Consider the following 27,129-nt stretch of genomic DNA (forward strand, 5'->3'; position numbering starts at 1 on the left):
CCAGCTCAAAATATTTAAACAGATTATTTTCCATGTAAATTATCAAAGACTAAATATGAGCTTTGAAGCCTTAGGAAATCATTAATTAAAATCTTCTAGAAATCAATAAAAACTTCTTGGGGGGGGGGAGAAAGAGGAGAGTGAGATTAAAAAAAAAAAAAAAAAGGACATACTTGCTGGAACCCCAGATAGTCCTGGATGGTTGAAGAGGCATAAAAGACTAGAGCACCTGCTGTAACAACCAGCACAAAGCCATTTAATGCCTGAAAAGAAAAAACACCAAAATCCATTAGCTTGAAAGACAGAATTCCAGATTAAATAGCGTTTCTATAAATTTCAGTGTTTCTATAAACCTACTGGCTGGTTTTGCACCTCCAGCTTTAGTTTGAACTGCAATGCATTAAAACAAAGTATCACTTTAAAAGAAATCAAAAATTTCCCTACTTACACTGTTAGGCAATTAAGTCCTGATTTTACCAGTACCTTACAAAGGTATGCAATTCTGTATAATGCAATCTGAATCTGAAAGAAAAGATTTTATATAAAATCCTAAGTACACATTTCTGCATACTGACTTTTAAGCCATCCTTCTCCAAGCGCATAACACTGCCACCTTGTTCTTATGTAGCACTTTTTATTATTGTGGAAAAAAATAATGCAGAGATGTGCTTTTATAAATTGAGAGGAGTTGGTACTATAACAATGAACTGTAGTTAAGGATGCAAATATTTATCAAATAACTTCAGAGTGGAAAACTAATAGGCCACTCTAATTTCAAAAGAAAATAAATACCTGAAAGCCGGGAAATTAACTTACAGTAAGTTACATCTTAAAACCTCAGATATTCAAAAGTCCATAAATGCAGGATTAAGATAATCAGGTCACCTCTAACAGTCCACAGATCCCTCCTACTTTACACCACAAATCACAAGAGAGTCATACCTCTACAAATCATGAACTGATAATGAGTCATGCACCCCAAATAGGTATGTGGTAAGTGTAAATTAATTTCTAAAAGGTTAGTTGAAATACGATACTTATTTATATTCTACATATCGAGTTTAATTAATTCCTGATGAAACACTACTGAGGGAAAACACTACAGTAAGTCCTATTAAGTCATTTACACCGAGGATGAATTTTTTCCTTGATGTTTATTAAAAATAAAATGTCCCAATAATAGAAGAAATAAGGCAATAATGCAGGGTTAGCTCAGATTGCATAATAGATTCTCAATTTTAAGTGCATAACAGATAAACATCTTTAAAATTACCGTTTACTTATTTATAGGCTTGTCCACACCACACTACAAGTACCACAATGAATGGGGACTTAAACACATAAAAACAAAACACACATTATCTCAGAGCTTTAACCCCAAAAGGGAAAAGCACAATGAAGTTCACTAGTAACTTCTCTATTGCTACCTATTTATTGTTGAAGATGTTGAGTTACTATGGTAATGAGCAGTACTATAAAACCAATATAGATCTAGTTACAACACAATTCTCCCAACCAAGGTGTGGTGCAAATGGAACTTTAGGAAGGCTTAGATAACCCAAACCTTTTGCACAATTAACAGATAAAATACCATGTGCAGTAAAAAAATGGAACCAAATCTATTTTACTTATAGTGCACACAGGTCTTACATGGAGAGGCAAGTCATCAAGCTCTCTATATGATTAAAAAAGCATTTTGCAGATCATTTAAAATATGAAGCTGAAAACATCTGTACTAGCAGACGCTGCAAGCAAACAATGTTTTTAAAGAGAGTTTTCCCTTTATGAAGAACTAGACAAAGTAGCTCCTTATTTAAAGTCACGCAAAGGGTATTTATCTGAGCTCACAATCAATATGGTTCACAGCGATTGTTGTGATAGCAAACAGAACATTTGTGACTTGGCAGCTCATCTAAAAGGTGCTGATTTACTTTCATGGATTCCAGTCAAGATTTTAACAAAAGGCTGTCTCAAGGGACTGAACTAAGTAGGTTTTGCCATTTAATTACCATAGTTGCATTTAGAGTTAGACTTTGACAATGTGTTCAAATAAGCACATTTCAAAATTTTTAGTGTGAAAAATTATTATTTACAACTTCTAGATCACAAAGTAAATGAATGATAAAATATTGTCATGTTTACAAACTAAAGTAAGAAAATGAATCTCATTACAAAGAATTACCCACCACACCTACACATTCGTGATCCTCGGCACAACTGTTATTTCATAAATTCTCCCTCTTAGGGTGCAGTTACTACTTCAATTTGTTCTTCCCATTACCAGGGTTTAATAAGGTCAGGTTAAATAGTCCATTAAATTACCTTTTTGAAGACTCTCTGAGCACCTTACATTTAAAAAAAAATAAAAAAAATAAAAAACAGAAATGCCACATTTATGGAGCTGTTTAAAAACTTTTCAAAAATGAAGCGACCTCCACCTATAAACAGGATATTAGGGTTCTAATCCTGGAAGAATAAGTGACAGTAAGAGTTAAAAAGAATACAGAGTTAAATTAATAGTATAACCAATACAAGTCTTCAGTTCTCATAGCTGACTACATAACTACTGCATGTCATTTAAAGTGCCTGGTTTTGTTAAAAGATAATATAAATTAAAAGTGAATACAGTGCAAAAATGTCAAGGCCTGTGTTTGGGTGCTCTTTTGATTTTATTTATACAGTACTAATACACCTAAAATTAAAAAATGCTGTAAACTGTAGTGTGATTACATTCTGGCCCAGCAGCTAAAATTAGTTTCTGTACCTTTTCATCCAAAAGTCAAAGATTCTTTGCTCATTGTAATATGAAGAGGCCATCTCTCCAGTCTGGAGCAACATATTTTATAGTGGTTCTGATGCTTAGTTCAGAGAGAAATGGCTGTCCATGCCAAAAATGGTTTGTTAGGTAAGTGGTAACTTCAGTTTCTATAAAATACAAAATAAATCACTTTCCCAAAGTTTTTATTAGAAAAATAATACTTAATGTTCTGTAAGCATATAGGTGCCCTACATAAGTTTGAACTCATCAATTTCTTGTTTGGTTACAACAGTTTAATCATGTCATTTATCTGTTTTTAAAAACTGGATAAAGTAAAACTAATTTCATTTTAAACCAAACCAATGGATGTCTCTAGTATAAGTAAGTGTTTTATGTGTGTGTGTGTGTTTTGCTCCATTTAAAAGGTAAACTGGTCGCCTTAATACTTCCATGGTATTTGTTCATTGTATCTGCTTAGAATTAAAACAATAATATACTGAAGTACTTCTAATTCTGATTAGCTTTTCTAATCATTGAGGAAATTAGTTTTCATCAATATTAATTTACAGTCAGTGTTTAGGATTCTTTCCCTTTCATGTTTTTTTAGGGATTATTTTCAAGACGACAATATCAAAGAAAGTATAGACAAAAACTAAAAATGTTGGGGTCATCATTCTTGTTGTTCCTTTTGAAAAAGTTGGTGAAGATAATTCCTTATTTTTTCCTTATTATTACAGCAACCAGGAGCCCTGGTCATGTATAAGGACCTCACTGTGCTAGGTGCTATACAAAACACAGTACCCTTGCTAAGTAGTTGATTTTCAACTATCACATTATATGGGTATATTTACTGTACCTGGTAGTCATGTCAGTCACTACACTGATGATGTATAAGACATGGTCTAGTCAGTAGAAAAAAAAATTACACCAGCAAATGAAGTGAGCCTTAATTGAGCACCAATCATTAGATGAGCTCTCTAATTCTTTCAAAATTCTTTCTAGCACCTCTCTCAGAAAGTGAGGTTTTTGTAACCTGAGGATGCTGCAGGAAGGTAGGCTGCAGTCACTCCCTGAGAGGAGGGAGTTGGGATGCTGGCAAACCCAGGGAGGAAGGAAGCCAGGAAAGGATCAGGGGGAAAGCAGCTAGGTAGGACATTGCTGGCCTTGGCTACTCACTGGAGAGCCTCTGAGCTGGAACCCAGAGTAGACAGTGGGCCCGGGTTCCCCTACCAGCTACTAGGGATTTGGCACCAACCCAGATGACAGTGGACTGCCTGATTTATTACATACCCTGGAAGGGGGAATTATGTGGCTGGAAGGCCGAGTCACAAAGAGGCTGTGGTTCCTGGAGTGAGTGGTACACAGGGCGAGAGGATTATGGGAGAACCACCACCAGGGGAGGGCACAAAACCTGGCCAGAGCTAATCTCCAGAGCACCCAGGAGGCGATGCCACCAGCAGCAAGTGCACCCTGTGACAGGTGGAGACAGTGCAGTTGAATTTGATTTTGGTTTTGACTGAGGGCTATGGATGATATGAATAAATGAATTTCATACTTAAACTAAATATTTTACTTTTGCATTCAAGTATTTATTTTAGGAATTTATCATCACACATCAGTGATAATTTATTGCTACCTGAATAGTGATTGGAATACATTTATTTTCTTTTATCCAAGTAACTGAATTATTATGGTCTTTGAAGGACAACTACAAACTAAATAGTGACTAGGGTTATTAGGAAACAAATTGTGTAAAAGTTCAAAAGTGCTAGAGGGAGTGTTCATAATTTATCTGTAGGACATATATTAAAACCCTTCTACTTTGTGAACAGATATTTAATTAGAACGTTGGGATAGTTTTATAAATATTAACTGACTTTGATTTTGACTTTATTATATCATTATGATTCTTAGTCTTTGAAATCAAGGTGCTAAAGGAGCACTGAAAGAAGACAATGCTGTTGCAGAGAAGCTAAGTGAATTCTTTGCCTCAGTCTTCACTGCAGAGGATGTGAGGGAGATTCCCACACTTGAACCATTCTTTTTAGATGACAAATCTGAGAAACTGTCCCAGATTGAGGGGTCAATAGAAGAAATGGAATAAATTGATAAATTAAACAGTAATAAACCAACAGGATGAGATGGTAGTCACCCAAGAGTTCTGAAGGAACACAAATATAAAACTGCAGAACTACTAACTGTAGTATGTAATTTATTGCTGAAATCAGCCGCTGTACCAGATGACTGGAGGATATCTAATGTAACACCTTTTAAAAAGGCTCCAGAGGCAGTCCTTTCAATTACTGGCTAGTAAGCCTAACTTCTGTACCAGGCAAATTGGTTGAAACTATAGCAAAGAACAGAATTATAGATTAACACGATATGTTGGCAGAAGAGTCAACACAGCTTTTGTAAAGGGAAATCATGCCTCACCAATCTATTAAAATTTGTTGAGTGTCAACAAACATGTAAACAAGGGTGATCAGTGGATATAGTGTACTTGGACTTTCAGAAAGCCATTGTCAAGGTCCCTCACCAAAGGCTCTTAAAAAGGTAGGCAGTCATGGGATAAGAGGGAAGGCCTTCTCATGAATCAGTAACTAGTTAAAAAGATAGGAAACAAAGGGTGGAAAACTGATCATTTATTCCTACAATGGAGAGAGGTACAAAGGGATCCCAGAAAACTGGGTAACTGGGCCAAAAAATGGCAGATGAAATTCAATGGCGATAAGTGCAAAGTAACGCACATTAGAAAATATAGCTCCAATTATACATACAAAATGATGGGGGTTTAAATTAGCTGTTACTATTCAAGAAAGATCTTGGAGAAATTTTGGATAGTTCTCTGAAAACATCTGCTCAACATGCAACAGCAGCAACAAGCAAACAAGTAAACAAGCAAATCTAACAGCATGTTGGGAACCATTAGGAAAGTATATGGTCACTATATAAATCCATGGTACGCTCACATCTTGAATACTGCATAAAGTTTTGTTCACTCAATCTGAAAAAAAGATACATTAGAACTGGAAAAGGTACCGAAAAGGGTGATAAAAAGATTAGGTGTACGGAACAGTTTCCATAAGAAGATAGATTAAAAAGACTGACCAGCTTAGAAAAGACACAACTAAGGATGGATAAGATCGATGAATGGTGTGGAGAAAGTGAGTAAGGAAGAACTCTTTACACCTTAACATAATCACTCAATAAAATTCATTGGTGGCAGGTTTAAAACAAACATAAGGAAGTACTTCTTCAAACAACGCACAGTCAGCCTGTGGAACTCCCTGCCAGTGTATGTTGTGAAGGCCAAAGTATGGGTTCAAAAAAATAATAGATACATTCATGGAGATTGCAGGGTTATTGATGCCTATAAGCCAAGAAGGTCACAAACACAATCCCATGCTCTGTATGTCCCTAAACCTTTGACTGGATGATCGGGGATGAATCACTAGATAATTGCCCTGTTTGGTTCATTCTCACTGATGCATCTTGCATTGGCCACTGCTGGAAGACAGAATACTGGGCTATATGGGCCATTGATCTGACCCAGTATGGACATCTTATGTTCTTATAAATAAAATAAAAATACCAAAATACAAAATAGTATATAAAAACCCTGTCTCGTTCAGACCACTTCCCCCTCCCTCTACCTACTCCCTGATAGTAGAAGTGAATCAAAAGTTTAGGTTTTACAACGTGACCTGAACTTGTATTGCCAAATTTAGGCTCTTTCAAACAACCAGAGAAGACAGGAGCTTCCAGTGAGCACATCATCACCTATAAACATTTTAGTCACATGAAGTACTGCCTAGAGCAGCTCAGCAGATGGTATCTTTCATTACACGACTCGAGAAGGTAAGTTTTAGATATCTAGGACCAAGATCACAAATTGTTATAGGTTTTAACTAATACTTTGAACTACACCTGGAACCACATAGGAAGACAGTTCAGAGTCCAGAAGACTGGTGCTCTATGGTAACAGGCTGAACCAACTGAGACAAGATATTGCTTTCTATGCTAACAAGCTTTTCAGTCACTGCAAGTGTAAGACCAAGTAGCATGCATCACCAGGGCCGGATTTATACCTTGTGGTCCCCACACCATCTCTGGTGGCTGCCCCAGATCCGAGCTCCCCCCCATCTGCAGGGGCTTGGAGCTCCAGCCCATCCCCCACTGCCCGGCAGCAGCTGGGAGCTGCGGGGGTGCCCCTGCCTCCCAGTGGCAGATGGGAGCTGTGGGGCTCGTAGCTCCTAAAAGCTGCGGGCAGTGGGAGTACCGCCACATGTGACTTTTAGGCACCTCGCCGTCCACAGCCCTCCCACACAGCCCAGCACCCCAACACACATAGACCTCCCCCTCCCCCATAAATCCCATCAGAGACCCACTCTCCCATGCCCTGCCCCCCAGCCGCACTCACCGGTCCCGCTGGGAACTGACTGTCTGCCAGGCTGAGCAAGGAGCGCTCCAGCAGGGCTGCGTGGAGCTGTCTCCCCCTCAGCTGGCCCTGCCCCCTGCCAGGACACAGGAACAACAAAATTTGAATTTTGCGCCCCTAGGCATGCCTACAATACCGAATGGGAAATGTGGCCCTGTGTATCGCAGTAATTTGGCTTTGAAGATGCACCCATGGATCATCTACATCAGACAAACAATCCAAGTCCCACAGCCAAATATATATTGATAAAAATTATTCTAAACTGTATTGTTAAAAAAAAAAAAAAAAATTGTTCCTAGACTCTTGGAATACAGTTGTTCCAAAACTGATGAAATTGTAGCGCTAAAAGTTTCATATGCATTTCCAAAGAAAGACATTCTTCCAGCCCTTTCCCCATTCCTTCTAGTATTAATCCAGTTGTTCAAAGAATTTGGGAAGAAGTCCCAGGTAAAACAAACAGTTCTTTCTATAAGAGCTATGTTTGATCTTTTGGTTCTTTTTTAACAGAGAATTGTAGCAGTTCTTTTTCTAACCTTTATTCAGCAGTATTCTCTTGAATTAAATGTATCGCATTCCCTTCAAGAAATAATTTTGCATTTCTGCTTAACAAAAGCAAATGCTATTTCTGGTCAGATCCGTTCTTTATACAGCTATACTGCTTTCTGTTCATGGTTCCATAATGTTCTATATAGAAGGACAACGTTTCTCCCATTATTTTACTGGGAACAGACATTTTCATTTACCAGTTTCATGATGGCGTCTTCTGCAATCCTCTGGTAACATCAGTCATACGTGAATTTTCAGTAAGTGTCAATGGTTCACTAAGAACGGTTACTTACCTTCTGTAACTGTTGTTCTTCGAGGTGTGTTGTTCACGTCCATTACACATTAGGTGTACGCGCGCCGCGTGCACGGACGTCGGAAACTTTTTCCCTTAGCGGCTCCCGTCGGGTCGGCAGGGCCCCCTCCCACCCGCCAGAGCGGCGCCCCACTCTAGGGTATATATATCCCTGCCGACCCGACCCCTTCGGTTCCTTCTTGCTGGAGACTCCGACAGAGGGGAAGGAGGGTGGGAAGTGTAATGGACGTGAACAACACATCTCGAAGAACAACAGTTACAGAAGGTAAGTAACCGTTCTTTCTTCTTCGAGTGATTGTTCACGTCCATTACACATTAGGTGATTCCCAAGCTTACCATTGGAGGTGGGTAAGAGTCAAGGTACAACTGACTGTAGCACAGCCCGTCCGACCACCGCATCCTCTCTGGTCTGATGATGGATCGCATAGTGGGCTGTGAACGTATGTACGGACGACCAGGTGGCCGCTTTACAGATTTCCTGGATAGAAACCTGCGCCAAGAAGGCCGTCGAGGACGCTTGGGCCCGGATCTCTGGGGCCAGAACATTGGCGAGCTCATAACGTGTGCGTATACAATGCACAATCCATGCCGATAAGCGCTGTGTCGAGATAGGCAGGCCTCTCATATGTTCCGCAATGGCAATAAACAGCTGAGGTGTTCTGCGGAACGACCTGGTCCGCTCCAGGTAGAACGCCAATGCCCTTTGAACATCGAGGGTATGGAGGCTGTGGTGACAAGGGTCCGTATGGGGTTTTGGGAAGAACACCGGTAGACAAATGTCCTGCCCCATGTGAAACTGTGAGACCACTTTTGGGAGGAATTTGGGGTGCGGCCTCAGTTGCACCTTATCCTTATGAAAAACTGTATAAGGAGGTTCTGAAGTGAGGGCCCTCAATTCCGATACCCTCCTGGCCGATGTGATGGCCACGAGAAACGCCACCTTCCACGAGAGGTGCATGAGGGATCAAGTGGCTAGGGGTTCAAAGGGGGGCCCCATGAGCTTAGTTAGGACTAGGTTCAGACTCCACGCCGGGATCGGTGGGCGCGAGTAGGGAAACACCCTCTCCAGCCCCTTGAGGAATCGGGCTACTGTGGGGTTGGAGAACACTGACACTCCCAACTCCCACGGATGGAATGCCGATATGGCAGCCAAATGCACTTTAATCGAGGTGGGGGCGAGCCCCTGATGCTTGAGGTGCAGTAAGTAGTCCAGGATCGATGGAACTGAGGCCTGCAGAGGCTGTATGTGCTGAGGCTCGCACCAGTGGGAGAACCTCTTCCATTTGGCCAAGTAGGTCGCTCTTGTGGAGGGCTTCCTACTACTAAGGAGAATTTGCTGAACCTGGTGAGAGCACCTGTGTTCCGCATCGTTCAGCCAGAGAGATACCACGCCGTGAGATGTAGTGACGACAGGTGCGGGTGGAGCAGGCGACCCTGGTCTTGTGTGACTAGGTCGCGATGGAGCGGGAGGGTAATCAGGTCGGCTATGGACAATTCCAGCAGGGTCGTGAACCAATGCTGTCGTGGCCAGGCCGGGGCGATGAGTATAATTGTCGCCCTGTCCCTGCAGGTCTTGAGGAGGACCTTGTGGATGAGCGGGAATGGAGGGAAGGCATACCTCAGGCTCCCTCCCCACGGAATCGTGAAGGCATCTGCCAATGATCCCGGGCTGAGGTTCTGAAACGAGCAAAACTGAGGGCATTGACTGTCCTTGGTGGCGAAAAGATCCACCCGGGGAAAGCCCCACCTCTGGAAGATTGAATGCAGGACGTCCCGCCTCAACGCCCATTCGTGCATGTGGTAGGATCGGCTGAGGCGGTCCGCTAACCCGTTTTGGATCCCTGGGCGATATGTTGCAATAAGATGGACCGCATGGGCTATATAAAAGTCCCATAATTGGAGTGCCTCGCGACAGAGGGGAGAGGACCGGGACCCACCCTGCTTGTTTATATAGAACATGGCGGTAGTGTTGTCCGTCAGGACTGCCACGCTGTGACCTTCTATGGTGGCGTGGAAGGTCTGACAGGCGAGGCGAACCGTCCTCAGCTCCTTCAGATTGATGTGAAGCAACCTGTCTTCCCTGGACCACAAGCCTTGGGTCCGCAGTTCCCCCAGGTGCGCCCCCCAACCCAGGTCCGATGCATCTGTTACTAACGTCAGAGTGGGTTGTGGGGCAGCGAAGGGGATCCTTTCGCAGACCTGCTGTTGATCGAGCCACCAGCGGAGCGAGCCCAACACCCGAGCCGGGATCGTCACCACCAGATCCAAGGGGTCTCTGTTGGGGCGGTACGTTTGGGTAAACCACAACTGCAAGGGCCGGAGCCTTAGGCGGGCATGCCTGACTACGTGTGTGCAGGCTGCCATGTGTCCCAGGAGCTGCATGCAACACCTTGCCGTTGTCGTGGGAAATTTCTGGACGGAGTTTACGGCCCTTTGAATTGTCAAGAACCGTGACTCTGGGAGGCTTGCCCGCGCGGTCACCGAGTCCAGGACTACACCTATGAAGTCCAGTCTCTGTGTGGGAGCTAATGTGGACTTGGGCACGTTGACTAGGAGGCCGAGCCTGCCGAACATCTGTAAGGCCAGCGTCACGTGAGAGAGGACCTCGGCCTCCGACCTGCCCGCGAGGAGCCAGTCGTCCAAGTACGGGAACACGCGCATCCTTCTTTTCCGAAGGAAGGCTGCTACCATGGACATGCATTTCGTGAACACTCGTGGTGCTGATGCCAGGCCAAAAGGCAGGACCGTAAATTGGAAATGGCGCTGGTTGACAGTGAAGCGCAGGAACCGCTGGTGGGCCGGATTGATGGTGATGTGAAAATACGCATCTTTCATATCGAGGGCAGCGTACCAATCCCCCGGATCTAGGGATGGGATAATAGTTCCAAGGGAGACCATACGGAAGCGCGTTCTGACCAGAAACTTGTTTAGTTCGCGCAGGTCCAAAATAGGACGGAGGCCCCCTTTTGCCTTGGGAATCAGGAAGTACCTGGAGTAGAATCCTTTTCCCCTTAGGTCTGGTGGGACCTCTTCCACTGCTCCCACTGTGAGAAGGGTCTGTACCTCCTGCATGAGAAGTTGCTCGTGAGAGGGGTCCCTGAAGAGGGACGGGGAAGGGGGATGGAAGGGAGGGAGCAAGGAAAACTGGAGGGTATAGCCCGCCTTCACTGTGCACAGGACCCAGCGGTCCGATGTTATGCGCAACCATGCCCGGTAGAAATGGGACAGGCGGTCCTTGAAACTTAGAGGAGGATCCGGCATGGAATGTGGTACGCTGTCCTCGAGCGTAACTTCAAAAGCCTGGTTTATTCCCTGGCTGCGGCTTGCCCTGGCCGTGACCTTGGCCTTGGTTAGGCGTATTGTTACATCTCCGCCTGCTATCCCTGCCACGACGGCGGTATGGTTCGTGCCGAGGGCGAGGGTGGTACTGCCTCTGTGGTGGTTGAAGCTTAAAGGGCTTGCGCTGTGTCACCGGGGTATGCATTCCTAATGACTTCAGGGTTGCTCGTGAGTCCTTGAGGCTATGTAGTCTGGCGTTTGTGGAGGGCCCTCAACAGACAATGCAATGAGGTCTTTTGCTACCTCAAATGTGTCCGGAGTGGAGGGCTGTTCCAAGAGCTCCTCCAGCCCTTCTTCCTCACTTGACGCGCCTATCCCGGGGCCACTACCGGGGCTTGTGCCAGGGCCGTGCCGGCCTTAGGCGCACTCGAGGTCTTCGCCGGCGCTGCCCTCTTACGCGGGGAGCGTCCTCGGGCCTTGGGTTGGCCCTTCGATTTTGTCGGTGAAGACCACCGGTGCCGTATATGCCCCCGTTGGGTCGGTGCCGTGGGCTTTGGGTGACCCGCCGGCGCCGGGTCCCGAAGCGATGCCGGGGCGCTCCGCACTGAGGCAGACGGTGCCGCCAAAGTGGAGGGCTGTAACGCCATCTCCATGAGTAGCTGCTTGAGGCGAAAGTCTCTTTCTTTCTTAGTTCTGGGCTTAAAGGCCTTGCAGATCTTGCAGCGCTCTTTCTGGTGAGCTTCCCCCAGGCAGCGGAGACAGGAGTCGTGGGGGTCGCTCAATGGCATAGGTTTACGGCACGTGGCACAAGCCTTGAAGCCTTGGGCTTGCGGCATGCCCCGCCGCCCAGAGCCGGTGTCCGGGTTGACCAAACAACCACAGCAGGAACTTTAAGTACCTAATGAGCTGTTAACTACTAAGCTTAACACTAACTACTAAATAACTGTTGCAGATAACACTAATGACTATGCTAAGGGACACTCTCAGACGAGAGACAGAGTTGTTCCAACGCCGCCACGGGCGGTAAGAAGGAACTGAAGGGGTCGGGTCGGCAGGGATATATATACCCTAGAGCGGGGCGCTGCTCTGGCGGGAGGGAGGGGGCCCTGCCGACCCGACGGGAGCCGCTAAGGGAAAAAGTTTCCGACGTCCGTGCATGCGGCGCGCGTACACCTAATGTGTAATGGACGTGAACAATCACTCGAAGAAGAACCTTTGTTATCTAATTCCGTAATATCCAATGGTGTGTATCATATGGGCCTGCTGATTTCTATATTAGTAAAATCCTTGGAAAACTAACACTTCCCAACTGGCCAATTTCTGCCTTTAGAATTAACAAATAAGGGAAGATTTTGCATTACAGCATCTTTAATCTATTATTAGCCCTCTCCCCTCATTTCTTATGTTTGTTCCTTACTTTCTCACTCACATTTTTAGCCTGGGAACAAGATCCCCTTGCAATAGAACTGAGGAAGAGAGCTAAAGGCGGTCTTCTGAGGTCTACTTTGCGAATTGTAGTGTAGGAGGCATTCTGCAGGTGAAACTTCAACTTGGTGGAGTGTGCTGGGGATGGGAGAGGTGGACCCACAGTGCATAATGTTGCATAGATCCTTGGCAGCGCAGCTGCCCATAGACAGCCAGGGACAGGCTACCATAGTTAAACAAACCCACCAGGGTTATAGGTTACACTGGCTGCCACTTCAGCCCCTAGATCAGCCCAGAATTTGGGAGGCCTAAAGGTAGCTTTTAGCGGTCAGCTGACTGGGGGCTCAGGCTGAAGCCTGAGCTCTGGGACCCCATGAGCCTAAGTTAGCTGATCTGGGCCAGCCAGGGGGTTTTATTGCACTGCAGACGTACCCGCAGAGGCACAGCATGCAATCTCACCCACCGTGTCTTTTCTGACTTCTCCATTAACTCTTTTTCGTGTCTAGAACTTAGTCTCATTACACCAAATTACTTAGAGTCCCTCATTCCTCTAAATTTGAGGGACAATCTCCTAGGGAGGTTGTGGAATTTCCAGCATTGGAGATTTTTAAGAGCAGGTTAGAAAAATACCTGTCAGGAATGGTCTAGATAATACTTAGTCCTGCCATGAGTGCAGGGGACTAGACTAGATGACCTCTCAAGGTCCCTTTCAGTCCTATGATTCTATGATTATTCCCTATGTGGGCCAGTTCTTTAAAGGTACAATTAAAGCCCTGCCGTATATTGTATTCAATAACTAGCAGTGGTATCTTAAGCTATTATTCACATATTCTCAACCATGCCTCTTTAAATAGGTTCACATTAACCTTCAAATAGGTCCTTGATCAGTTAGAACTTTTCTGTTTTGTTTTTTACACTGATCAGTTTAGTTGCATTAGTTACCCAACAAAAATGTGAGCAGAGTTTTGGATCATTGTGATATTCTGTGGTTCTGAATATCTTAAGAATTGATATAGAAAGTTTCCATTCTTAACTTTCTGCAGTCCAGATGGTTTTTCAAAGACACCTACTATATTTTCTCCCTGTTCATTTTATTATAAGCCAAATAATTTCAGTAACAATTGAATACAATAGAAATACAAATAAAAAAAATTAAAATGGCACTTAGAACACAATAGCTTTTCTTATTCATAAAACATGGCATGCAAAATAGTTTGAACCCAAAATAAATTCAAACATCTTGAGTATGAAGGTATCAAAAATAGAAAAAAGTGCTCTACAATGTGCTTTTTAAAAAGTAATGTAATGTTTAAATAAATTCCCAAGTTAATAGCCTCCAAGCTGGGTTACAGACGGCTAGCATTTTAACCCTCATCAATACAAGGCATGGTTTTGTGTACTTGTTGGTGGGGGGTATTTTTGTTTGTTTTAAATAGTCTGTTAGAGATTAAGGAGTAAGAAAGAATTGGAAGACTATTGTCCGATAGCAGGAAAATAGCAACTGCTATGCTGGAACAGATTTGTGGTTCATCCAGTCCAGTAGCCTGTCTCTTAAATTAGCTAGTACCAGATAACTCAGAGGGAAGATTCAAGAAACCCCATAATGGACAATTACATAGTAATTTGACTATAAGAAGTTTCTTCCTAAACTCCATCAGTTAACTGCTGGCTTATTAAAGGTAACAAAAGACCTTTCTTCAGCAATTATTATATCCACTGTAAACCATACCTGTAATAAAAGTTCTCCTTCTAGTAGATGTATGCCTTCTCCAGGCTTAGTTCTTCTGCAGCTGTCCTGAATGCCATTTCTCTCAGGTCTGGTACAGTTGGAAGATTTTAATGCAACTATGGAAACAAAACAAAAAATAAAAATCAGTTTTTCTTTGAAGGTCTTACTAGTAAGCCATGAAAGTGCTAAACTGTAGTTCAAAGAAAACAAACAAACAAAAAACACAATGAAAGGTTTTTACATTTTAATATTCTTGGTGTTCGTTTCTATCCTCTCAAAGGCACAAAGTGTAATAATATGAAAAGCTACATAGATTTGGGGGTTTTTGTAAATGGTATTTATGGAGCAGAAACACTGTGCTGCATGTGCATGGGACTTTTTTAAATAAATCAAAATCTAGTTATCACAATGGCAGTTTCCCATTGTCTTGTTATTTATTCATTATTATATTTAAGAGATTTATTTTTCACTTCCTTTACAATACGTATCTTTGCAATATGTGGCCGTTTTCATTTAACATACTATTATAGGAGAAATCAAACATTTTGCTATGCGTAAAGTAAGAAGGCACTTTCATTTTAAATTGGTATAATCATTGATTTTAATTCCCGCCCAAAGTCACCTATCTGGCTTAAAGTATCCATCGTTATTCTTTCAAAGTATAAATGAATTTAAGAAAAATCATTTAGCTAGTTAGGAACTGTTTTTGCTGTAAAATCAACAACACTTTCCTAAGCGGAGTCCAGGAGAATTCAGCAATACTACTACATTTACGTTAAATGCAAAGAACATTATTACATGGTTTCATCAATGTAAAGCAACAAACACTTCTGTAAAATGAGAAGCCCTTGTTCCACAAAATTCATTTTTAATCATTTGACCTACTAGGCAAACACTTGACCGCAAGTTAATGGATGAATCCTGCAGTTATCACTCATGTCATAAGTCCAACTGATTTCAGTGAAACTACTGATGCAAAAATATTAGTGCTCGCTATTCTCATCCACTTCAGTATCATACCCTGAAGGCAATCTCATGTTGGCTGTGTCAAATTTCCATCATGTCACCCCTCTTGTCCAACATGCATATGGGGATCGTTAGCGTGGGAGAGGGGAAAAAAAAAAATCAATTATTGAGGATGCACTGATTACATTTTCACTTAAGCATGTGTTTATAGGTAAGCACATGCTTAAGTGTTTTGCTGAACTAGGACCTCAGTCCTGGGGGACATCATGGCATAAATGAGAGCCAGCTGCCTGAGTCTCTATTCGGATAAGACAAAAGAGAGATTGGTAGGCTGGGAATAACAGATGGATGATCATGTGGAAATTATATCTGCTGGTATTATTGAGGTTATACATCTGCAATTTATTCCCTGAGTTCATAATAGCAGGTGTCATTCACCCTGCGGAGAGAGTGGAATTCCATGTTTAATTAAGATCTGTGGGCCAGGGTATAAATTTCTAGCTTTCGCATTCATGAAGCTAACCTTCCAAATGCACTGTTTACTTCCCAAGTCTGCAGGAAGAGGGTTCAAGAGAAATGATACAAGGACTGGAAAAACTGCTTTATAGTGATAGACTCAAGGAGCTCACTATACTAATCTTATCAAAAGAATATCAAGGGGTGACTTGATCAGTCTATAAATACCTGATCAGTATTTATAGACGTGATCAGTCTATAAATATAAATAGTAATGAGGAGAATAGCATACTGAGGTATAATAAGATCTAGATTCATTGATTCCAAGGCCAAAGGAATCACTGTGAACATCAATTCTGACTAGCTGGAAGTTACAGCTAGACAAATTCAGACTTGAAATAAGGTGCAAATTTGTAACTGATAGTAACCAATTACTGCAGCAATCTATGAAGGGTAATGGTGGATTCTCCATCATTGGAAATTTTTAAATCAAGACTGGATGTTTTGCTATAAGACATAGTCTAGTTCAAACAGGAATTAATTCAGGGAAGGCCTATGGCCTGTATTACACAGGAGATCAGAGTAGGTGACCACAATCATCCCTTCTGGCCCTATAACCTCCAAATCATTAAATGACAGACTGTAGTTTGTGTTTCATCTTATTGTGATTTGACCATCCAACTCCAATCTTCCAGCAAAAAGAAATAAACCTGATTATTCTTACGTGGATTTAAAAGAAAAAACAGAAAAAAAATAAATTATGCACTAATGTTTATATATTAAAAAATGGAACAAACAAGGGGACAATTAATGTGCTTCTCTGTAATTTATTTTTAATGAAAATCTTCAACAAATTTACGAATAGCACAAAATAAATAATCCAAGTTTTCTTTTTAACAATTGGGCTTCAGGTTAAGCACTTTTCTACTTTCATATGAAGCTAAAAATTGTAAACATAAGCTATGCAAGTGGATAAATACAATTTATAATATTTGCATGCAGAATTCTTTTTATATAAGAAAATATAGAAATATAGAAAATATGTCCTATTTATAATCTCAAACTTCACTGGTTGTCACTTAATCCTGGATTTATCATCCAGTAATAATCACCCTACCATTGCCAGGAATTTTCCAATGCAGTAAATACTAAACCCTAGATGTAGCAGAATGAGGTAGTGACCTTTTATGGCTTTTCTAAAACACAGCAGCTTTATGGTTTTGTGTGCATTTGTCTTAAGTGTGAAACGTGATCTGTTCACACTCATATCAGCAAATGTAAAAGATATTAACTTGATTCCGTTTTGTACTACGTCTACAGAAGACAGCAAGTTAAATACAGACACTTTATCGGAGAAGCAATTAAAATGCCAACGTTTAGCAACCATAACCTCATATCTTTAATTCTAAGTATATGCGGGAAATTGAGTTTAAGTTAGATAAAACTGTGTTGTAGGTAGATGCTGACTTAAATGGCAAATTAGTTTTAAAATCAGATGTTTGCATAGCTAGAAGTACTGATGGAAAAATGAACTGACAAGTATTTAAATATACATGGAGACTAGGTAGCTCTTTATTTTCACAATGGAATTTCCACTTTGAGAAGCCTTGCTTCCTGGTATATTCTTGTACCGCTTGAGATACAAGAATCTTACAAAATCAAAAAAGTCAGACACCACGGAGAAAAACATTGCATAAGCTGTAGCCTCAGCTATCAGAACTGTAACCCACTGGTTATGATGCAGAATAGAGAGGCATGTATGGGGGCTATCACAATTAAAGAGCAGTTGCACTTTTGACTCCTCTCTGATTTCTGAGTACCTGTCCTCAAGTTTTAGGCCCTGTGAGCTGACTTATCTCAGCGTGGAACCCACGAGTCTCCCATTTATAGACTGGGTCCCCAGACTACAGAGCTCTGTGTTCCAATCCTGATAACTTACCAGGCCCAAATGGATTCAATACCTGCAAGTCTTCCCTTTGGGAGGTGTGGCCAACGGTTAATACAGTGACCTGAAAGCTTTCATAAAGCAAGTTATTATTTAATCTTAACAGTAGGAACACAGCAAAGCACAAGAGAAAAAATATTTAAAAAACAATAAAAGCCCTATTTTCCCAGTGGCTTCCCATCCCTTGCAGACCCTAGGGCATCCCTCTTTCCTTCAGCTCCCTGGCTCCTAGAGCAACCCCCAACAACCATTCTCTTCCTCCCTTGACAACGTCTCGTGTCCCCACCAGAAGCCCTTTATCTTGCTTCTCAGGCTTTTGATGCTCCTATGATTACAAATGGTGATTCTCCCCCTTAACAAATTGGCCCAGTGAGCTCAACAAGAGGTTAGAAGTCAGATATCAAATCAAATGAGTATAATATTGTCCTTCAAGTGCATAAATAAATGGGTGGCACTCTGAAGATATTGCCCTTGTTCATGCTGACATGCAGCCAATCCCTGCTTGAATAAACTCCTTGTAGTCCTACCATAAACCCCTTACCACTGTCAGACAAGCAGAGCCCTATTCCTAAGTGATTACAAAGCAACTCTACATCTGTCACAGAAGGTTTGAAAACTAACAAGATTTAAAGGCAGTCCAAGCTTCTGTGATGGTGAAGACCTCCCCCATACTGTGTGTGGAGTCAGATCCCTCACACCAATTTGGACGAGAGGCTAGCAATGCCGAGATGTGTCTCCTTCTGATCAGACCTCTGATTTTGCTTTCACCTTTTGCTTTGAAAATGTTGCAGCTAGATTAGTCAAAGTCTATGCAATGACAAAAAAGACAATCGAGGAACATGTTACAAGCACATTCAAGGCAACATTTGAAGCTGCCAGGTTTCTTCAGTCCTTCAGATAACTTCCTGAAAGGCTTACACACACACACACACACACACACTTACTTTTTCTTTAAACAATGCTTGTGCCACAAATCACCAGAATGAAGGCTTTACAATACACCTAGAATATTAACTTACATCACAGAGGGTGTGAGAAAATTTATTAATATTTACAAAGCATTTTGAAGGCCTTGGATGGAAAATACTATGGATACACACAGTACTATTACACTGTAATGTTCACTGAATACGTGCTGTATCGTGTTGTACTACGGCAAAATTCAATGATGGACGTACCACCTTAAACATTTTCTGCCCTGTACTTTTAATCGGAAGTAACAATATGAAGACTCCTCCTTGGAAGAATGACCACAAGGCTTTTTTGTTAGTAAAACGGGATATTGCTTATTTTGCCCACACTTATGGGGAGAAGATCCATGAAACCAGAGAAGCAGCTTGGTTTGATGGACTGGATGAAAATGAATCTTAAGTTATAAGCCCAGCACCTCAGCCCCTGACTCTCATGCATCTGGTATGTTTCTGGATCTGTCTCAATTTCCCCTTCTGAAAAAAAAAAATTGAGAATAAATACCTCTTGGACAGATCTCATCACCTTTGCAGTAGCTCAGACAAGCCATTTTTTGTTTCAGGCTAGTCCTAAATTTGAGGCTAAATACTCAATTTGAAGATAGATATGTTCTTGCAAGACACCAGAAATAACCTCTAGGAATAAGAGAATTGTATGTGTTGAGTGGCTGAAGAAAACAGAGGCCTTCAGTCTACTGAAGTCAGGATTAAACAGACTTCTGATCTCAAACTCTTCCAAAGCCAGAAAAGCTTTGTGAATGCAGATTGATCCTGCAACCACTGGCTGAAAAGCTGAATGACAATCATATGAAACCCCTTCTGTGAGTTGAGCTTTTTCTTATTACAGATGAAGATGCAACTAGGAGGGAGTGTTTGCAGAGGCAGGCTGACTACTTGCATTGAGGTGGGAAGAAGAGTCTTAAGTTGCTAACTCCTAATTGAGCATTTTAAAAAGTCATTTAGAAGTTTCCGCTTAAGTCAGGGTCTATGCAGTTTTACTATTAGATAAATAATCTATTCAAGCCTAAAAATGTATTAGGAAAGTATTACATCAATCACAAGTAGATCTTTAGTGCATCACTCATGCAGCCCTGGAATTCAATATTAAAGAACTTCCCAGAACTGCTTATTATCAAATGTTGGCACAACTCCCACAATTCGGTCAAAAAGGTCAAAGTTATAGTTAGAGCCAGTTTAGTCTGTTTCATAACCCTTTCAATAGCGTCACCAGTTCAACTAACGATTATTTTTTAAAATGCTCTGAAGAGGGGGAGGTTCATAGTTGCTTGAGTAACTACCACCAAACTCCCAAAATAAAGTTAATCAATCAAAACCAGACTTATTTCAAAAGACCTAAAGGAAGACACTATTTGGAACACAGAGTTAATAGTAAACAACTGCCTAAATCATCAACAGACTCCTTGTTGTTTTTGTTTTTATGACTTCTCACATGGCAAGGAAGTCCAATCCTGGATTTGCAAATGCGGCTGCACATGTAGTCATTGGCGGTGCGAGGGTTTGAGGCATCGACCTAATGATGCACTCTTCTCAAGCAAAGATCTCACATGTCACTCCTCAAAATTGGACAGAGCCTTACAGCACACACTTCTCCGTCTGGGTCTATTCTGTGCAACTTATCCCCCACGTTTTAATGTCTAACTTGCACACTTTGACTATTATTGTGGGTTCCTATGCTCAGTTGGCTGTAGAACATCACTTTCAATATATGGGAAACCTCCATGTGGATTATGTGTGGACCAAAGTTGAGCTCTGATGAGCATGCTCTTGATGCTAGGGATTTGGCACCTTTCAAGGACTTCAGTGTTGGGGATCAGTCCTAGCACTTGATGCTGCAGATGCATCTTAGGCAGTGAAGGTGGAAGACTTCCAGTTGTTTGATGTGGCTTTGGTAGAGTGTTCATGTTTCACAACCATAAAGGAGTGAGATGAGTACATCAGCGTGATAGAATTCTATTTTGGTTCTGAGGCAGACTTTATGGTCCCTCCAGAGCCTGCCAAATGCCAAACTGCCCTTTACAGTCGCTGAACAACCATCATATAACATGGTGTTACTGGAAAGCATGCTAACCAGGTAGTAGAATTTCCTGACAGAGCTGAGTGACAATGGGATCATGATGCTTGCGATCTAGTCCTGGCTGGTACATGAGCTCTCTTGATAGCTGTTTAATTACAGTAGAAGCTTAAAGTTATGAACACCAGTTACCAACTGACCAGTCAACCACACAACTCATTTGGAATCGGAAATACGCTCAGGCAGCAGAAACAAAAAAGGTAATTACTTTACAGTACTGTGTTAAAGGTAAACTACCAAAAAAAAAAAAAAAAGAAATTAAAAAAAAATACTCATAAGGTAAGGAATATTTCTGTGCTTGTTTCACTTAAATTAAGATGGTTAAAAGCAGCATTTTTCTTCTGCATAGTAAAGTTTCAAAGCTGTATGAAGTCAATGTTCAGTTGTAAACTTTTGAAAGAACCATAACGTTTTGTTCAGAGTTACAAACATTTCAGAGTTACTAACAACCTCCACTCCAGAAGTGTTCATAAATTGAGGTTCTACTTTATGAAGGAGTTTCCATAGGTTCCAGTGATTCACCGTGTCAAAGCCTTAGTCTGGTCAACAAACAGCACATACAGGTCCTTGGTTCTATTCAAGAGTCTTCTCTTGTATTTGTCAGGCTGCAAAAGTCATGTGCATCCACACCAGCACAAAAGCCGCACTGTGACTCTGTATTATAGTAAGTTTAGGTCTAAACATAATTTGTCATATTTTCAGATTTAAATAGGTTTGTCTTTTAAAATATATATAAAATACCCAATTATATTGAAAATAATATTCAATCACCCTTATTAATAAAACTAAATGCAAAACTACAGTGTATTAGGCAGGAACATGCAACAATGCAGGAAATACAAAAATTAAGGTTGCATGTGCAAGCTAAATTATGGCCCCTTAACTTAGAGACGTATGGAGCATTTTGAATTACTCTGTACTGCTGCAACCATGTAGGACAAAGGGAGTTTATGAAAATTGTCAAAGAAAGCAAAATGCAACTAAACCAAATATTTAAATTGAAATATAATAAATCAGGTTAATAAGGAAAGGAAGTATATATCAATATATGTAAAGGTATAAACAAAAAATCTGCAACAGCAAAATTTCTATTTGTGCTACATTAACAGAACAAACTTTATTGATGGATTGTTAAATAGTTCATTGTTGCGCGGGTCCAGAGAAAAGGAATCTAGCTCTCGTGTCAAATACATATTTAGGGACACAATTAAATACGATGCTTTAGACAAACAGGAATAAACGTTTTTATGAAAGTGTTTAGAGTTAAGTTACATTACACCATGGTACATGTGTAATAGTTCCTGAGATAACTGCACCTGTGACTCCTTTGAGGGAATTTGACTTATGTCTCAGGCTTCTGTCACCTTTCTTGAGGCAGAACCCGTGACACTTTCCATCTAGATGAGTGAGTTAGCCTGCAATTCCTCCTGTAAAAGACGGTTACTCACCGTTGTAACTGTTGTTCTTCGAGATGTGTTGCTCATATCCATTCCATTAGGTGTGTGCGCGCCGCGTGCACGATCGTCGGAAGATTTTCTACCCTAGCAACACCGGCGGGTCGGCTGTGGAGCCCCCTAGAGTGGCGCCTTCATGGCGCTGAATATATACCCCAGCCGACCCGGCGCCCCCTCAGTTCCTTCTTGCCGGCTACTCCGACAGTGGGGACGGGGGGCGGGTTTGGAATGGATATGAGCAACACATCTCGAAGAACAACAGTTACAACGGTGAGTAACCGTCTTTTCTTCTTCGAGTGCTTGCTCATATCCATTCCATTAGGTGACTCCCAAGCCCAACTTAGGTGGTGGGGTCGGAGTGAGACATTGCTGTGTGCAAAACCGCTGATCCGAATGCAGCATCGTCCCTGGACTGCTGCACTAGTGCATAGTGAGCTGTAAACGTGTGGACTGATGACCAAACCGCCGCTCTACAAATGTCCTGGATCGGAACATGTGCCAGGAAAGCAGTCGAGGAAGCTTGGGCCCTCGTGGAGTGAGCGGTGAGGTGCGGTGCTGAGACACCTGCCAGGTCATAGCAAGTCCGGATGCAAGACGTAATCCAGGAGGATAGGCGTTGTGAGGAGACCGGTGAGCCTTTCATTCGGTCGGCCACTGCAACGAAGAGTTGCGTCGTCTTTCTAAAGTGCTTTGTGCGGTCAATATAGAAGGCCAGGGCCCTGCGTACGTCCAGAGAATGCAAACGTTGATCCTGGCGAGTAGCATGTGGTTTAGGGTGAAAAACCGGAAGAAATATGTCCTGGTTGATATGAAATGGAGAAACCACCTTAGGGAGAAAGGCAGGATGTGGACGAAGCTGCACTTTATCCTTATGGAAAACTGTATAAGGGGGCTCGGATGTAAGCGCCCTGAGTTCAGAAACGCGCCTTGCTGAGGTGATGGCTACGAGGAAGGCTGTCTTCCAGGATAGGTACAAAAGTGAACAGGTGGCTAGTGGTTCGAATGGAGGACCTGTGAGTTTGGAGAGAACCAGATTGAGGTCCCACGTCGGGACGGGATGACGCTGTTGTGGGTACGTCCGGTCTAAGCCCTTGAGGAATCTAACGACCATCGGGTTAGAGAATACCGAGGACGTGAGTTCCCCTGGGTGAAAGGCTGATATAGCGGCCAGGTGAACTCTAATTGAAGATATCGCCAACCCTTGCTGTTTTAGGGAGAGGAGATATTCCAATATGAGAGGAATAGGTGCCTGTAACGGGGACGTGGCTCGTTGTTCGCACCAACAGGAGAACCGCTTCCACTTGGCCAAATACGTGGCTCGTGTTGAGGGCTTCCTACTGCTCAGCAGAATCTGTCGGACAGAGTGCGAGCATTGCCGCTCTGCCTGGGTGAACCATGGAGCAGCCACGCTGTGAGGTGGAGTGATTGCAGGTCGGGGTGACGCAGCCGGCCGTGGTCCTGAGAGATGAGATCCGGACATAATGGAAGCGGGATCGGTGTCTGAACCGAGAGTTCCAACAGTGTGGTGTACCAATGTTGTCTCGGCCACGCTGGAGCGATCAGAATTACCTGTGCCTGGTCTCTGCACAATTTGAGCAGTACCTTGTGGACCAGAGGAAACGGAGGGAAGGCATAAAACAGGTGGTCTTTCCAGGGAAGGAGAAATGCATCCGAGAGGGAGCCCGGAGCTCGACCTTGTAGGGAGCAGAACACGTGGCACTTCCTGTTGTCTCGCGATGCAAACAGGTCTATCTGGGGAAACCCCCACTTCTGGAAGATGGAATGTATGACATCCGGACGGATAGACCACTCGTGCATCTGGAAGGACCTGCTGAGTCGGTCCGCTAGAGTGTTCTGGACTCCAGGGAGGAACGATGCCGTGAGATGGATTGAGTGGGCGATGCAGAAGTCCCACAGGCGAATGGCCTCTTGGCATAGAATTGACGAACATGCTCCTCCTTGCTTGTTGATGTAAAACATGGCCGTGGTGTTGTCGATGAGAACTAACACACAACGGCCACGTAGTTGATTGAGAAATGCCTGGCACGCCAGGCGCACCGCCATCAGTTCCCGAACATTGATGTGCAGGGCTAACTGGGGTGCAGTCCACAGGCCCTGGGTATGGTGTTCGTTGAGATGGGCGCCCCAACCCAGAGATGAAGCGTCTGTGACCAGATGGAGAGAGGGTTGTGGGGCGTGAAATGGCATCCCTTCGCAGACCACATTGTGATCTAGCCACCAGGTGAGGGAGGTCAGGACCGAGTTCGGGACCGTGACCACCATGTTCAGGCTGTCCCGATGTGGACGGTATATTGATGACACCCAGGTCTGGAGTGGGCGAAGCCGAAGTCTGGCATGCCTGGTTACGTACGTGCAGGAAGCCATGTGACCCAGCAGGGTAAGGCACGACCTCACCGTGGTAGTTGGGAAGGCCTGTAGCCCTTGAATGAGGCTCGTGATGGTGCCAAAGCGGTTGTCTGGCAGGATGGCTTGTGCACGTCTGGAGTCTAGAACTGCGCCGATGAAATCTATTCTCTGGGTAGGTTCTAGAGTGGATTTGTCCTTGTTGAGTAGGATGCCCAACTCGTTGAATGTGTGCACTATTCTGTGGACGTGAGCTTGAACTTGCTCTTTGGTGCGACCGCGTACCAGCCAGTCGTCTAGGTACGGGAACACCTGTATCTCCTGCCGACGAAGGTACGCTGCCACGACAGCCATACATTTCGTGAACACTCTTGGGGCCGAGGATAGGCCGAAAGGAAGGACTGCAAATTGGTAGTGCACCGTGTTTACCACGAATCGCAGGAAGCGTCTGTGAGGTGGGTAAATTGAGATGTGAAAGTATGCGTCTTTCACGTCGAGGGCGGCGAACCAGTCTCCAGGATCGAGGGAAGGGATAATGGCCCCCAAAGAGACCATGCGGAACTTCAACTTTACTACGAATTTGTTGAGTCCGCGCAAGTCCAAGATGGGCCGCAGACCTCCTTTGGACTTGGGGATCAGAAAGTAACGGGAATAAAATCCCCTGCCCCTTAACTCTATCGGAACCTCCTCTATGGCCCCCATGGCCAGGAGCGTAGAAACCTCCTGTATAAGAAGTTGCTCGTGAGAAGGGTCCCTGAAGAGGGACGGGGAAGGAGGGTGAGAGGGGGGGATAGAAGAAAACTGGATAGCGTATCCCTTCTCCACCGTGCGGAGGACCCAGCGGTCCGAAGTTATAAGGGACCAAGCACGGTGGAAGTGGGAGAGGCGATCCCGGAAGGAGGGGGCTGGATCCTGGGGGATGACTGGGGCGCCGTCCTCGACCGCACCTTCAAAAGTTCTGCCTGGGGCCTGAAGGTGGTCTAGGTGGCCCCTGGTTCTGGCCGGGTTGAGGGCCGGTCCACCTTCTTCTACCACCTCGCCCTCGCCTCCGGGTCGAGTCCTGTCTCTGACGAGGCGGGGGGGGGGTAGAAGCGCTGAGGCTGCGGCCTAAATGGTCTGCGCTGAGGGCCCGCAACATGCATCCCCAGGGAGCGCATGATTGTTCTCGAGTCCTTGAGGCTCTGCAGGCGAGAGTCCGTCTTGTCCGAGAACAATCCATGTCCCTCAAAGGGCAGATCCTGTAGGGTTTGCTGCAGCTCCGGGGGCAACCCCGAAACCTGAAGCCAGGAGATCCTCCGCATAGCGATACCCGAAGCCATGGTCCTCGCAGCCGAGTCCGCTATGTCCAAGGAGGCTTGCAAGGAGGTCCGAGCCACCTTCTTACCCTCCTCTACCATGGCTCCAAACTCCTCCCTGGACTCTTGGGGAATCAACTCCTTAAACTTCCCCATAGAGTTCCAGGAGTTGAAGTTGTAGCGGCTCAGGAGCACCTGCTGGTTCGCCGCTCTAAGTTGCAGCCCTCCGGCTGAGTAAACCTTACGGCCAAACAAATCGAGCCGCTTAGCCTCCTTTGATTTAGGCGCTGCAGCCTGCTGACCGTGGCGCTCTCTTGCGTTCAGTGATGCCACCACCAGTGAACACGGTTGGGGGTGGGTGTACAAGTACCCATAGTCCTTAGACGGGACAAAGTATTTCCTTTCCACCCCTCTCGCTGTGGGTGGGATAGAGGCAGGAGTTTGCCATATCGTATCCGCATTGGTTTGTATCGTGCGGATCAGGGGTAACGCCACCCTCGATGGGGCATCCGCTCCGAGGATGTTAACGATAGGGTCCTGCACTTCCACTATCTCCTCCGCCTGCAGGTCCATATTACGGGCCATCCTACGCAGGAGATCCTGGTGAGCCCGAAGATCTATCGGAGGGGGACCTGTACATGACGTGCCCGCCACTGCCTCATCCGGAGAGGAAGAGGAAGATGCCTCCGGTGGTACTGGATCCAATGGAGGGTCCTGATCCCCCTGCTCCTGGGCCGAAGCATCACCTGTACTTGGATCTATGGTGTCGGGTGGCGTGGACACGGAAGCCTCCATGCCCCCTGGCGGAGGCCGAGAGATGGTGGATTCCGGGACCCTTCTAACTGAGTGACCCGAGCGAGAGGTCGATGGTATTGGAGCCCCTTGCTCCTGGTGGTACGCCCACGGGGTCCAAAACGACCAGTGAGATGGGCCATGAGAGTGGTCCTCTGCCATCTCCTGCCAATGGCCCAAGTTCCGTTCCTCGGCTTGCCCTTGAGGGGGGTATGCCGATCTCGACAGGTCCTCCGAGGAGCGAGACACCGATCTTGATGGCCATGGCGGTGCCGAGAGAGACGAGACGATTCCCGTGGGCTGCGGTGC

General features: G+C 44.1%; 1 protein-coding gene across 1 annotated transcript in view; it reads right to left on the reverse strand.

The window, feature by feature from the left end:
- The window catches only part of AHR (aryl hydrocarbon receptor), a 107,553-nt gene that overhangs the window by 28,470 nt on the left and 51,954 nt on the right, over nucleotides 1-27,129 (reverse strand). The window contains exons 3-4 of the mRNA XM_054020266.1: nucleotides 14,489-14,604; nucleotides 174-263 (exon numbers count right to left, since the gene is read on the reverse strand). Of these exons, the coding sequence (XP_053876241.1) occupies nucleotides 174-263; nucleotides 14,489-14,604 (206 nt within the window). The remainder of the gene's footprint in view (nucleotides 1-173; nucleotides 264-14,488; nucleotides 14,605-27,129) is intronic.

This window comes from Malaclemys terrapin, chromosome 2, assembly GCF_027887155.1.
Source record: "Malaclemys terrapin pileata isolate rMalTer1 chromosome 2, rMalTer1.hap1, whole genome shotgun sequence".
Lineage (NCBI taxonomy): Eukaryota > Metazoa > Chordata > Testudines > Emydidae > Malaclemys > Malaclemys terrapin.